This window comes from Procambarus clarkii, chromosome 70 (assembly GCF_040958095.1).
Source record: "Procambarus clarkii isolate CNS0578487 chromosome 70, FALCON_Pclarkii_2.0, whole genome shotgun sequence".
In the NCBI taxonomy this organism is placed as follows: Eukaryota; Metazoa; Arthropoda; class Malacostraca; order Decapoda; family Cambaridae; genus Procambarus; species Procambarus clarkii.
Genome location: NC_091219.1, coordinates 27,566,384 through 27,581,800, shown reverse-complemented (window position 1 = coordinate 27,581,800; position 15,417 = coordinate 27,566,384). Strand labels below are relative to the sequence as shown.

The 15,417-nt window shown below is 41.4% G+C and overlaps 1 protein-coding gene across 1 annotated transcript; it reads right to left on the bottom strand.

Annotated features, from left to right (window-relative positions):
• Window positions 1–682: 682 nt before the first annotated feature.
• Window positions 683–14,850, bottom strand: LOC123775367 (serine hydroxymethyltransferase, mitochondrial). The gene is given in 11 exon segments (XM_045770516.2): window positions 683–2,102; window positions 3,735–3,890; window positions 5,468–5,567; window positions 5,670–5,835; window positions 6,570–6,643; window positions 6,645–6,710; window positions 8,675–8,879; window positions 9,235–9,404; window positions 10,740–10,850; window positions 12,631–12,792; window positions 14,666–14,850. Coding segments are annotated over 11 exon segments (1,485 nt in total). The 5' UTR covers window positions 14,702–14,850; the 3' UTR covers window positions 683–1,863.
• Between the last annotated feature and the right edge of the window lie 567 nt (window positions 14,851–15,417).

Sequence of the window (15,417 nt, the reverse complement as noted above, 5' to 3'; positions counted from 1 at the left end):
CCATTAATCAGATAATGTACAATTAAAAGAATTAACACCATTATCCATGAGGCCTCTACATGATCCAGCAGCAGTGGACACTTATTTATGCCAAATTGCACAAAGTTTCCTGAAAGCCAATAGGCTCATTTTGGAAGAAATCATATTGCTTGTTTTAATTTCTAGGAGAACCCACTTGATTGCTTCTTGATGTTGCAAACTGGAACCATCCAAATCTTTAGTCACCAGGCCCTGTTAAAGTTGTTGTTGGTGATGACTAAGCTGTCTGTCTTCTTGAGGTCCCCACCTTTTTGTTACTGTGAGCTCAGGTATCTGGATGTTGGGACTTTCCTGGTTGACACTAGTTCACTGTGCAGGCTTGAGTGGTGCCACATGAAACAATGATGTGGTATAATCATCTCTGCATCTGGAGGCAATGTCAGTTCCCCACCCCCCCTTGGCCTGTTGGACCAAGCTCTCACAAGGTGTAAGGTTACATTGTCAATGAAACTTCACATTACACAAGGAATTTTGTTCTTGCCCTCAATGGCATTCAGCTTTTCCCCCCCATCAAGTTCCATAACAAAAATGTAAGTGAAATATACATAAATGTAGAGTTGCAGAACACATCCCTATAATGTATAGAACCAAGAGTTGCTACTAAACTTTGACAAGTGATTTAAATTGTGATAAAAACTATATCTCGGTTTTAAAGGTTTAATAATTAACAATGAACATTTATGGGAAAATTGCCACACACTGGCCACCGTCTCAATGAACGAACTTTGTATGAAGTTCAAATGTATGAAATTTAAAGAAAAAAATTTCAAACAAATTACCAAACAGTTATTTGACGGGATGGTGATGGTGGGGAGGGGGTAATGATGGGAGTTCTAGAGTTGGCAAACCAGACAATCTCTATCTCCACAGACAATGGAACAACAAAATATATTGTATACCCACAAGCATTGTGAAATTGAATATATTAGAAATGTGCACTCTCTCTCTCTTCTTTCCATTTAACCAGACAGCCACAGCTAGTCAATAACACAATTGCACAAGGAACTTTATACTGTATTAGAAACCCTGGAAACACAAACCGTAACAGTCACTATTTTCTGCTTGTTACAACTTGTAATAAAGTTGTTACATCTTGGCTTAACGTGTTTGACGTATTAGAACGTTACAACTTGCTATATTGGTTGTTCGAACGTCGTAGTTTCGCTGTGTTTGCTGTGAAACAACTGAAGTTGAAGCTGCACTTGCCATTTCTTTCTGCAATGATGTTAAATCTTTAATTTGACTGTATTTGTTATGCTTCAAAGTCCTGGGGGAATAGCTTTTCATAAACTACATAATTTCCTCATTAACATAAATGTGTTCACAGTACATCTTTCTTCACTGCAGCTTAACACTTTCGCTTGGGGACGACGCAATATGGCAACAAAAATTTATTAGACGAATGTGCCGGAATGACGCATCGGAGCGTCAAAAATTTCAAAACCTTTGGCTTGGCTGTAGGTGGGATGCACTGCGGTTTTGGACATTGTGCATAGACAGTACTCCTGCAGGGAATACTATTGCAAACACATTGATAATAAAATTAAAAATCTTTGATAAGAATTAAGGTGACAAAATTGAAAAGATCATACACTTTTCAGTATTATCGCGCGCTCACGTGGAATGCCTGGTCCACCTACGGGTGGTTTGGCGCTCGCTCGCCCAAAGCGTTACTATAAATCTTTAAGGTCAAAATTTATGCAGACACTGCATTAAGGCTGGCTGTGACAAACCAATATTATTTATTAATTTTCAGACTAATGTGTTTTCCCTCATATTGACACTTTTTTACCACCCAAAGCTCTCAACATTGATAAGAACAAATTAATGGTCGTCAAACCCAGGCATTGGGAATTTCAACGAAAATTCATTAACTTCAGCTTGTAAGGCTTCAATTTTTGTCTTGATTTCTACATCATTTACAATTATTGCTTTAAAATCTGAAAGTTTCTTTCCAGATTTTTTCTTTGCATCAAGGGCAATGCAGCAGGCTCGGTCCAAGAGCTCAACAACATACTTAAATTCTTCATTCTTGAAATTACGTGATGTGAGTGCTGGGGTTCCTGTGGAAGTAGAGTATAATGGTAACACTCAAATGACCACTTAGTTGGTTAAAATTATCTCTAGCATCAATAAACTAGTTTTTATAATGCCAAACAAAAGTCATTTGGGAGCCGAGCGGACAGCACGCTGGACTTGTGGTCCCGGGTTCGATCCCTAGTGCCGGCGAGAAACAATGGGCAGATTTTCTTTCGCCCTATGCCCCTGTTACCTAGCAGTAAAATAGGTACCTGGGTGTTAGTCAGCTGTCACGGGCTGCTTCCTGAGGGTGGAGGCCTGGTCGAGGACCGGGCCGCGGGGACACTAAAAGCCCCGAAATCATCTCAAGATAACATTCAGACAAAGATTAAGTAACAAAATGCCCTTTTCTGCTTAAATCTCCTTGTGGCTCTTTGAAGTTTTGCCACACTATGATAGTATGCCAAACTATTAGGTGCCATCAGTCATGGAGTTCTCTTAGGCCTACTGGGGGACAAGCCAGAACCTGGCTCCTCAAAGAGGTGCAGGGAGCAATGGTTCTTGTTATAAAATTATTGTGAATTTATTCATGTCTGCCACCACCAAGGAAGCACCCAGAAAGTCAGCGAACCAAAACAGACCACTGCTGGTTACAAACGAGACTACAACCTTGAGAACAACCAAAACTCCCTAATACAGTATAAACTATCAAAATTGTTTAGAGCAGGGGTGCCATAGGCACAATCAGAACATTGTATAAACATCAGAGGTCTGCAGTTAAACATCCTCCCAGCGAGTATAAGAAATATTGCCGGAACAACGGTGGACATCTTCAAGAGAAAACTACATAATTTTCTCCAAGGAGTGCCGGACCAACTGGGCTGTGGTGGATATACGGACCTATGGGCCACTCCAAGCAACAGCCTAGGGGACCAAGCTCTCACAAGTGAAGCCTGGCTCAAGTAGAACAACTCCCAGAACCCTGTCATGCAGGTAACACAGGAGTATACACAAAAAATTACTGGTGTGGGGAATGGCATTCTGGAGACAAACAGGAATGCTAACCCTAGCCTGAATTGACCAAGAGCCTACTTCAGCTGGCCAACATTGGCCAAGCCACCTTTTACCTCCAAAGTCCCCACCAAAGACCATGTTGCTCCCCAGAAATCACAGCCCCTGGGAAGACTCTGCTTCCAGAAGAAAAATAGGAGAGCTGTACACGGGTTGCCATGGACCACCAACACTTGGATGGCAAAAAAACAATAGCTTAGTATAGCTTGATGCAACCATATTATGAACAATAAGCTGCTAAAAATTCTCAGAAGTTCCATTGCAAGCAATTCAATGTTTTTGTTAATTCCACATAACTTACTCCTAAGAATTCTACATTTAAAGAGGGTTATTCAACAATCTAATGTGCACGAATTACAAATACTACTCCTTCCCAAGAACCCATAGAAAAGGCTTCATAAGACACTAATCTCTAGGTCATAAAAGTGGCTACAGTTCTTCCATCCCATTTCAGGCACTGTCCATGAAAATCCCTTATGAAGAGAAAAGGTTTACTTTAATTATTAAGTACTTTTCTTGTTTATCTCTGCCAATCTGCCTAGTAAACTAACAATTTTGTTATAAATTTATACTTATGAGAAATGTTATTTACATTTCTTACTTACCTAGCCTGAGCCCACCAGGGGTAAGAGCACTCTTATCCCCAGGAACAGAGTTCTTGTTGACAGTGATATTACACATGTTGCACACACTCTCTACCCTTGCACCATCCAGACCTTTTGGCCGAAGATCTACCAGGATCAAATGGTTGTCAGTTCCACCTACAAACAAAAGAAACTATATAAGTGGAAAAATAAGTTGAAAAGATACCTTTTTGGAGAGCACTCACTCCTTCACACCCACCACGAGTTCTGAAAACACTCCCCCCTCCCCACCCACCAAGTCATGGGAATGGTGTATGCACATAATCACCATCACCTAAGTAAAAGACAAGGGGGGAGGCGTAAAAGACAAAGGGAGTGGGAACACATTCCTGAAAATCATGTACTGTACAGTACACTAACAGACGGAATGACATCAACTCAAGATACCACAGACCGTTGTACTAACAGACGAAAATTAAGACTATTTTAAATGAAGTTGTATTCACGAGAAGCTACTCAATTTGGAGATGTGACAGAAAAAGGAGAGAGTTGATATGAGGGTGAAAGAACACCTGAAGGTAAGAAAATTAATAATCAACAAGCCACATAAATTTTGATATAATGGCACTGGAGATTTGTAATCAGGATGATAAACCGATAATGATAAATGCCCGCAATCCAGCAGCAAGCAACACATGGACAGAGGAGTTGGATGACAAACGACAAGGACTCTTAGTGATCACAAGAGAGATTATAGTAGGAACAGATAAAGATATATCACGATTGTTGATACTTGGTGACTTCAACTAGAATTCTATAGACTGGGAAGCCTATGAAACAAGAATGGAAATATTCATGTAGCAACGTGTTAAACAGGCCACGAGAATTAGGGAAGGGAATGTTTCATTAATGCTGGATTTGAAATTCACCAGGACATTTAATATTCAGCAACTTCCTCCCTTAGGAACGAGCAAACATATCCTTATGGACATGGTTGCTCGTTCGAAATTAATTATTCACAACTTATGTGAGACTAAAGTAGGAATGTGCAGCAGCTGAATAGGGCCTGTAAAGACATGCAACTCAATGGCTTACAGAACTTCAAACAAGATCTACAACAAGAAGTTAAGAGGCATTAAATATGCCAAAGCTTGAAAACAGAAGAAAAAGGAGGCAGTTTGATCATTATGTACAAAATAGCAATGGGAATCGATAAAATTGACAAAGAAGAATTTTTTAAAACAAACTCCATTAACAAAACAATGAAGGTTCAAACTAAGGAAACAAAGCGGAAAAAAAATTGAATTAAATGAGGTGGTGGTGGAGACCAATAGCCATCAATAGTTTCAAAGTGTTATATGACAGTGCTGGGAAGATGGGACACCACAGGTGAAGCTCTCATCCTATAACTGCACTTACCATAAGTAATTACACATTATAATTATATTAGTTAGTTTTGTCATATAACTGATACCGAGTGAAAGATGGGGTAATTACAGTACTATAATATAACCGAGTGAAGTTACTGTGATATAATGAGTGAAAGACAATTACCCTGATATAACTTGCATTGAGTGAAAGATGGTAATCCAAAACAAGATTTGTATATTCTCCTCAAGTTGCTGCAATTTCCTATTTTACAGTATATAATTAACCTCATTCTTATTTATTTACATTGTGTGTGTTGGATTAAAGGCAAAGATATGGCTTATCCTGCCAAAACAACATACAGTACAAGAAAATTTAGAACCCACCAGAGACCAAGTTGTAGCCGTACTTCAGCAGTTCATCTGCCATTGTCCGACAATTGCTCATCACCTGTTCTTGATACTTTTTGAATTCTGGGGTTGTAGCCTGCAACAATGTTATGCTCGTCAGCCTGGATATAAATTGTCAGCTCTACCTATATTAACAGCATACAGAGCAAATGGCTTAAATGACACCACAGGCTCTCACCTGTCTAAGTGCTACGGCAACAGCAGCAATAGCATGGTTGTGGGGTCCACCCTGCAGTCCGGGAAAGAGAGCAGAGTTAATGCGTTGTTCCAGGTCATACAATATTGGTTTTCCAGTTTTCTTGTCTACCGACTTTATTCCACGACGGAAGAATATCAGACCAGACCTATAATATATATATATATAAAAAAAATTGAATGTAATGAAACAAATCCAATGTATTTCAAATTAACAGAAAATCTCTTATTAAAAATTTTATTCCAATTATATTTTTTTGGAGCACTGTGTGGGAATACATTATCAGGAGACCAACCAAAGTATTGGGGTACCATCCAGGGATTACCTCGGCCAACCACCTATTACTCAAAACAATAACTGCTTTATAAATCTTTTCATTATTCTTTGCAAATTACTCTCCAGAAAACTGTGTTAAGTTTTTCTTTTTTACAGAAACAAACCAAACCAATCACAAGCACACATTTTCATCTTTTCTTTATTTTATTTATGTTGAAAAGTAAGTGTTGAAAAATATGAGGAATGTTAAAATGCTCAAACATTTGTACAGTGTATACTAACACCATCACACAATCTATTATCAACATATATTTTGTTTTGAATCTATACTCAACTACTTTCATTTGCAAATATTTTTATATCAAATTTATAGCCATGACACAAACTACCTGAGAAAACATAAGTGAGCATAAACATTTTAGGCCTCGCTGAGCAGGACTTTGAGATGCCTGGAATATTAGTCGGGTATGTGCTGACAGGCCAAAACATCAAAGTGTGAGAAATTCATTCCACTTCCAAGGGCCATTATTGAATTCTATCCACTGAAGGATTTTGAAACCTATGTTAGCTTAAGATAACACCTGCAGTAGCAATAAGTAAGAATACCTGGGTCCCCGTAGAGTTTTGTGTGTAGTAGACGTAACAACATGGCAATGGTCAAATGGTGAGGGAATTAAATCAGGCTGCCACCAGACCAGAGATGTGTGCCATATCTGCCAACAAAATGGCCTTCACCTCATCTGCAATCTGATTCAAAGTATATTATTTCTCTATATTCTTCATTTATACTAATGAGAATGGCAATTCAAAAAGTCAAACTGTCTAAATAATTATAGATATATGACCCAATTGTTTTAATTCAAACAAATTACCTATACTAACAGTTTCATCCAAACAAGTGCACCCACTTGTCTGCAAGCAATTATCATGCACAAACAAAACTATCTTTAAGAATCAAAACAATACACTTTAACAATCCTAGTACTAGACACCCTCATTCTCCCCCCCACCCCACCTACCTCCCAAGATGGGCACAGAAACAGAAGATTGCCTGACTCTTGTTAAAAGGTTAAGAGCTTTCCCTTTCCTTAGTTCATGGTAAGCCTTACCCACTAGTTTCCCAGGAATACAAGCTGCTTTTTGTTTAACAACCAGTTACCCAATCACTTCTGGATGAACAGAGGCATACAGTTGAGTACTGGTGAATAGTCAATCATTCTTGGTCAGGATACAAACCTAGATCAAATCGCTCGCAAAGTGTGGGGAGTATGTGTTCTCACTATGCCAGAACCCTCATCCCCTTTCACAATCCTGGCACTAGACACCCTTGTTCCCTTGCACCAGACACCCTCGTTCCCTTGCACAATCCTGGCACCAGACACCATCGTTCCCTTGCACAATCCTGGCACCAGACACCCTCGTTCCCTTGCACAATCCTAGCACCAGACACCCTCGTTCCCTTGCCTAATCCTGGCACCAGACACCCTAGTTCCCTTGCCTAATCCTGGCACCAGACACCCTAGTTCCCTTGCCGAATCCTGGCACCAGACACCCTCGTTCCCTTGCACAATCCTGGCACTTAGACGATTGTCGTGCCCTTGAAGAAGACCTGGACAAAATAAGTGTATGGAGCAACACTTGGCAAATGGAATTTAATATGAATAAATGCCATGCTATACAATGTGCAAAAGGAGAAAATGGGCAAACAATCTATAAATTATGTAATTACCTAAGTGGTAATTTGGAAAAGCTTGAAAGAATTCTGATATAGAAAGAGCTCTAGAGGTGGTTCTAGACAGAAAACTGTCACCCGAGGATCATATAAAAAACACTGAGGAGCCTATACTACGCGTTCCAATTTTAGAATTGCTTTTAAACACATTTGTGGCAAAATACTAAAGAAATTGTTCACAACCTTTGAGACCAAAATTGGAATATTTAGTAGTAGTACAGTGCCCATATCTCAAACACACACAAAAAATGGAAAAGGTGTAAAGACGTGCAATAAAATGGTTTCCGGATCTGAAAGACAAGACTTACTAGGAGAGATTAGAGGCATTAAATATGCCAAAGCTAGAAGATGGAAGAAAAAGATTTGATCACTACATACAAAATAGTAATGACAATCAACAAAATAAGAGAATTCTTGAAACCTGGAACATCAAGAACAAGAGGTCATAGATTTAAGCTAACTAAACAAAGCTGCCAAAAAAAAATCTTTATTGAAAGTTCACTTTTGCAGAGTGGTAAATGGTTGGGACAAGTTAAGTGAGAAGGTGGTGGCGACCAAAACTACATGTAGTTTCACAGCATTATATAACAGAGTGCTGGAAAGATGAGACTCCAAAAGCGTAGCTCTCGTCCTGAAACTACACTTGGGTAATGAGGCAACAGATGCTTTTTCACTCAAATAATTCCAGGAAGTTGCCATCCCACCGAAATCACACTTTCTAAAACAGCGTTTTAGTTCAAAATACAACTGGTAAACATCTTCATTAATAATGGGGATGGAGGGGGGGGGGGTGAAATTTGAACATGCACCCTGCTTTCTGTCCCCATTGAAGTCACTAGAGATAGTTACCCAAGACAAACATGTAAAATAAGAACTCTTGCATTGTCAACATACACCAAACTTTGTTATGCACTAAAAGTACACACCACTCTCCAAAATAAATCAACTTTATGCTCGTATTAATCTTACAATTCTTTACCTCTCTCATTCTCTTGTAGTCAATTAGTCTTGCATAAGCGCTGGCACCTGCAATGATCATTCTTGGCCGGAAGAGACGAGCATGTTCATGGAGTTTGTCATAGTCAATCTGCCCTGAGGCAGGGTTGAGCTTGTACGACATAGACTCAAAGAAGATAGAAGTTGCAGATATTCTTTTGTTGTCAGTCATGAAGCCATGAGTCAAACTAGAATGTTACACAAGTTCTTTTACTATTCAACTAAAAATAAGTTGTTTTTACAATGAACAGCAGCAAAATGCATTCTATGTTAAATGGAATTTATGAACAGCAGCATATAAACTATTGCTTAATTTTTTACATAGTCTGTCCGGTTCAGCTTCCAGAGCAACACACAGTTCCAACAATTTATGCTCTGGACTTCTCTACATTTTGAATCAAGCTAAAACTAGTCTACACAAGGCAAATATGCTCACCTAATCCATGTAACATCAGTGGTCAAGAGAGCACTAAACAAGATATGTATGCACAAGATGATTCTCCTGACATGTTCCTAGGACAAGAGTGCCAACTCATCACTTACTGTCCACCTTCAGGTAGGTCAAGACCCATGATGCGATCATGTGGTTTAAGTAGACCTGTGTATACAGCAAAGTTGGCTGGGGACCCTGAATATGGCTGAACATTAGTCCCCCAATCTTCTGGCTTCAGACGGAAGGCATTTAAGGCACGCTCTTGACAAAGTCTTTCAACCTGAAAGTATTTTTTATGATAAAACTCATAATAGAAATTAAAATGAACTGAAATCAATTTAAAAATACTTAACAATACATAAATTAAACATTACCAGAGGGTATACATACATGTATGGAGTTCAGCCTGTATGCCCCTATTTCCTGCATATAAGAGTCATACTTTCCTATCTGTATATATCTAGGAGAAGGTTTAGTTGATTTTGTGACACTTGAAAGGAAGCAAGATGCTACAGTTAGAAGAAATACAGATTTTAGGTTTAATTGGGGGGGGAGGCAAGGCTAGGAGACGACTCCATCATCAAATATGGCAGAGCAGCTCACTAGAGGAGAGCTTTCTCGCTCAGGAAGTGAATGCTGGATACAGCATCAGGTGTGGCTGTGATTGGTCGCAACTGGGGAATTGGCTAGATTGACCAATGTTGTTGCACCCCAGGCGTCACGTAGCATGACGTCAGGCGCCCTGCAGGTGGAAGGCGGGAAATCTGAGTCGCTCACTACCAAGGGTCCTGCTGCATAACCTTATGGAGAGGCAACTCGACCTGGGTAAACCTTGAGTTTCTGTGGCCACGGACACCCCAGCAAGGAAACTAGAGATGTTGTCGAGTTACCTCACTCACTGCAGAGTGCAAGGCTGAGTTCGGAGGGACTCTGCTCCGTAGTTTGACTGAGGTGCTTCCCAGAGGTGAACAGTGGCACCTAGGGAGGGAAGTAGGGCTCCATCAGTGAGAAGCTCTAGAGTGGAGGGTGCTGCATCACTCTAGGGTGGCCACCGTCGAACGCTCTAGAGGGACATTGACTCCTCTTAAGGCAGAGTACGCCATTGTGGAAATTGGCAATTCTGGAATACCTGATTGGCGGTCAAGACCTGTCACAATACATACATACATACATACATATTTATATTCTCACAAGTCACAATCAATCAAGCATTCACTGTCAAGACTGCTCACAGGCAGTTATAACCAAAAGCAGTCAAGCATTCACAGTTGCAGTAGTAATCAGTCAGGCATTCACAGTTGTGATTGCAAGTTGGTTGACAAAACTGCTACAGACTAACCAATATATCATTTACATTTTCTTTCAGAACTGCAAAAAATGCTAATACAGTACTGTACTGTACTGTATTAAAAACAATAGTTGTCACTGGACTCCTCTTCCCAATAATGAAAGGCATTTTTATTTCATGATCATAAAATGATTTCAAGACAATACACAATGAGGATATAGCTTCAATGAAAAAATATAGCTTTAATGAAAACCTACTTGAAGAAAAATAAACAGGTTCCCTACTGGGATACCTAATTATACTAAGGAAACTAAAGACAACCTTTACCTTGTCTATAACATCTGTACCACCATAGTACCTCTGGCCAGGATAGCCCTCAGAGTATTTGTTGTTGAGGCAGGACCCTAGAGCTTCCAGCCCTGAACGTGTGCAGAAGTTCTGCAATGATTAAAAGATAATTAGTTGTTTATCCATCAGTTGAAAGCTAACTCCCATTTCTTCAACCTGTCCTCAAACATAATGCACTGCCATTTGGATACTGTTGCCCACATCGAGGGAGGGTTGAGGCTGGACAGCTCAAACATGTTTTTGTGATTTGGAAAGGATAAACAAGCCACACCACAGTGAAAAGATGCATAAAGTGATTGCTAGGAAAACAGAAACCAAAGAAAAGTTAAGGAAACAAAAAAAAAATTGTTTTGTAAAAAGCTAAGTATTAGCACATGACAATTGTAAAATGACCAGTAGTCATTTAGTAGTAGAGTAGTAGTTTAGTAGTAGAGTAGTTTAGTAGTCATTGACCAGTAGTAGTCAAGGTTGTCTTAACAGCAGTTTAGGCCCTAGGCAAAGCAATGCACTGGGGCCCTTTACCAAGATGATGGGCCCCTGCCCATCCATTAAAGTGCAGGATTACAGTCAGATAGTTATGCACAAATTATTTAGTGCGTGCCAGAATTGGCCATTTCTATGAAATCCAAAAAATTTGTTTAAAACTCCCATTTATTGACATTTATCATATTAACAATAAGCATAAAAAATTCAAAATTATTTAATCTCTCTTCAGAACCCTAACTCTAATAATGAGTGCACAAGAGCACACCTTTGTTGTGACAACCCATATCAAAGGATTGCGATATATAATTAAATAAGAGAAAGATTTACAAGGAAATTTCATAGAATCGGTCCATAAACCAAAGCGATTCATGAACTTTTGGAACATATTTAATAAAACTGGATCTGTACATGAGGATGTGGGAAGAGGATGCCCAAGGAAAGAACGCGATAGTATTGAGGGAGTACAGCAATTGTTCGAGGTTGAACCAACAACGTTGGTTAGAAATGTCAGTCGAAGAATGAACATATCCAAGAAACACTTCATAGAATCTTGCGTTCGACACTGATGAAAAAGGTCTATCACATTCAGGTACTGTGTGCCTTAAATGAAGAGAATTATTCAAATTGAGAAATCAAGAAGCAAGGTATGAAGAATTTGTCAATCAAATCAAAAAATGGTTCATTGGATAAAATCTTATATGATGAAGCAACTTTCTACACATGTCAGTAGAGTTAATTTACACACTTGTCATATCTGGTAAGATGAAAAATCATCTGAATTCATAGAATGGCAAAGAAACATGCCAAAAGTTAAAAGTGTGACTTGGAATGACTAAATCCAAAATTTATGGCCCATTCTTCTTTCAAGAAGCATCTGTAACAGGTACTGTCTACCTTGATATGCTTAAGCAGGTTCTTAAAACACAGCTTCTTGACGATGGCATTCTTGATAAAAATGCTTTCGCAATCATTGGATTGGATGTGCATGACCTTAATCTCGGCCTAAGTGTTCTCCAGATTTGACACCCCTGGATTTCTTTGCTTGAGGGTATAAAAACACAGGTTTATCGCCAAAGGATCAATAGTTTAGCTGAACTTAACGTTAATAGAGTTCTCTGTCAGCGTACCTATTGCAAATCTGCTTTTCAACTGGGCTCTGGTCCCTGGTAGGCCTAAGCACTTCATAACTGAAGCAATCTGGTAGATGGGAACCATCTGAGTGTATAGCTTCTGAGAACCAGGGCTCACCCAGAATTTGCCATTACAGTACATTCATTTTTTTTTTTGGTCCATGTTATCCCAGAATCACAAAGATAAGAAATACTAAAAATAAACCTGCCACAAGCTTTGGCAAATAAATATTTGTCAGAGAAATGTTACATACTTCAGATGCGATGAGCTCAAGGCCACGTTTCTGGCGAAATTTTTCCTCCTGCACAAGCTGCCACATCTCTGGATCATCCTCGGCCATGGTTTCATTACCAGTGAGGCCAGATGACCAACGGCTACCCACTACTAGCCACTGCACATTTTTCGGCCTCACCACCTGCCATACACAAAATAATTAAAATGATATTATTTTATACTGTACAAGAATTTGATATTCAAATAACAGAGTTAAATTTTAGCAGGATACAAAATCCTTGCACTGTACTGTACATTTTGGGTTTAAAAACCGAGATGCAGATAAAGTCTTCCCCCTTCAACACCACCTCAGCTGTTGTAGAGGCTACAACAGCTGTTGCAGGGAGGCTAACAACAGCTGTTGCAGGGGGGCTACAACAGCGGTTGCAGGGGGGCGACAACAGCGGTTGCAGGGGGGCGACAACAGCGGTTGCAGGGGGGCGACAACAGCGGTTGCAGGGGGGCGACAACAGCGGTTGCAGGGGGGGGCGACAACAGCGGTTGCAGGGGGGGGCGACAACAGCGGTGGCAGGGGGGGGGGCGACAACAGCGGTTGCAGGGGGGGGCGACAACAGCGGTTGCAGGGGGGGGCGACAACAGCGGTTGCAGGGGGGGGCGACAACAGCGGTTGCAGGGGGGGGCGACAACAGCGGTTGCAGGGGGGGGCGACAACAGCGGTTGCAGGGGGGTGACAACAGCGGTTGCAGGGGGGGGGGCGACAACAGCGGTTGCAGGGGGGGGCGACAACAGCGGTTGCAGGGGGGGCGACAACAGCGGTTGCAGGGGGGGCGACAACAGCGGTTGCAGGGGGGGCGACAACAGCGGTTGCAGGAGGCGACAACAGCTCTTACAGGAGGCGACAACAGCTGTTACAGGAGGCGACAACAGCTGTTACAGGGGCGCAACAACAGCTGTTACAGGGGCGCAACAACAGCTGTTACAGGGGCGCAACAACAGCTGTTACAGGGGCGCAACAACAGCTGTTACAGGGGCGCAACAACAGCTGTTACAGGGGCGCAACAACAGCTGTTACAGGGGCGCAACAACAGCTGTTACAGGGGCGCAACAACAGCTGTTACAGGGGCGCAACAACAGCTGTTACAGGGGCGCAACAACAGCTGTTACAGGGGCGCAACAACAGCTGTTACAGGGGCGCAACAACAGCTGTTACAGGGGCGCAACAACAGCTGTTACAGGGGCGCAACAACAGCTGTTACAGGGGCGCAACAACAGCTGTTACAGGGGCGCAACAACAGCTGTTACAGGGGCGACAACAGCTGTTACAGGGGCAACAACACATGTTACTACAGCAGAGGCAAAAACAAGTGTTGCAAAGGCAACAACAGGTGTTACCGCAGGCAGAGGCAACAACAGATGTGGCAATTGCAACAACAGGTGGTACCACAGCAGAGGCAACAACAGGTGGTACCACAGCAGAGGCAAGAACAGGTGTCACCGCGGCAGAGGCAAGAACAGGTGTCACCGCGGCAGAGGCAACAACAGATGTGGCAATTGCAACAACAGGTGGTACCACAGCAGAGGCAACAACAGGTGGTACCACAGTAGAGGCAAGAACAGGTGTCACCGCGGCAGAGGCAAGAACAGGTGTCACCGCGGCAGAGGCAAGAACAGGTGTCACCGCGGCAGAGGCAACAACAGGTGTCACCGCGGCAGAGGCAACAACAGGTGTCACCGCGGCAGAGGCAACAACAGGTGTCACCGCGGCAGAGGCAACAACAGGTGTCACCGCGGCAGAGGCAACAACAGGTGTCACCGCGGCAGAGGCAACAACAGGTGTCACCGCGGCAGAGGCAACAACAGGTGTCACCGCGGCAGAGGCAACAACAACACGTGTCACCGCGGTGAAAGATAAGGAGCCACGCAGGAGCCGCCTCAAGCAGGGTTCACTGACACAATCTAAGATGACAGCTATTTTGGTCGTGGTGCGAGAGACGATAAGGTGCATGTGGCGCACCTGTCTACATACACCCGCTATCACAGCGGTGTTAACTTACTGGCAGGAGGCGAGATGTTACCCTCCAGGCCAACATATTTCCACAAATTATGGTGTTAAGGCCACGCTGCACAACCACTCCCGTCCTTTACTAGTGCTGAAGCACACTGAGGCTGCTTTCCTCCAAGCATTCCTTCAATGACATTTTCGTATCCATAAAACCACCCTTTCGTACATACACACGTGTGCGCTGGCTTGCATTCGCTGCTGTTCTCATCTTCCAGTCAGACCATATATAGATTTCGAGAATAAATTAAAAAAATGAAATTTCTGTAACTTGGAAGGAAAATCGTTTGGTATGGGACTGTTTTTGTTTTCAAATTAATTTATAGGTAGTTTATAACTGAGTTAACTTATTAGTTTATTATAGTGTAGCGAGTAAGCCTTATACTCGCTCCATTATCTCATCATCTTAATGGCGTAACTAATTAGCACTAATTGCAGGAGCTATAATCTCTTCCCTTAATTTAATTTTAATTTATATTTTATTAATTATTTTTAATTTTAATTAATATAATAAGTATATATCTATTTTTAATTTAATCACGGTTGATTTGTTTTTGTATTGAAGCTGGTATTTTCTCCCCTAAATCCATATATGACTAACCATTCTGTGAGATGGGACTATTAGATGAACTTATAGCTAGTTGTTTAGTCAGAGTTGATTTGTTTTTGCATTGAGGCTGATATTTGCTCCCCTGATTTCATATATGATTAACCATCCTGTGAAATGGGAATATTAAATGAACTTAT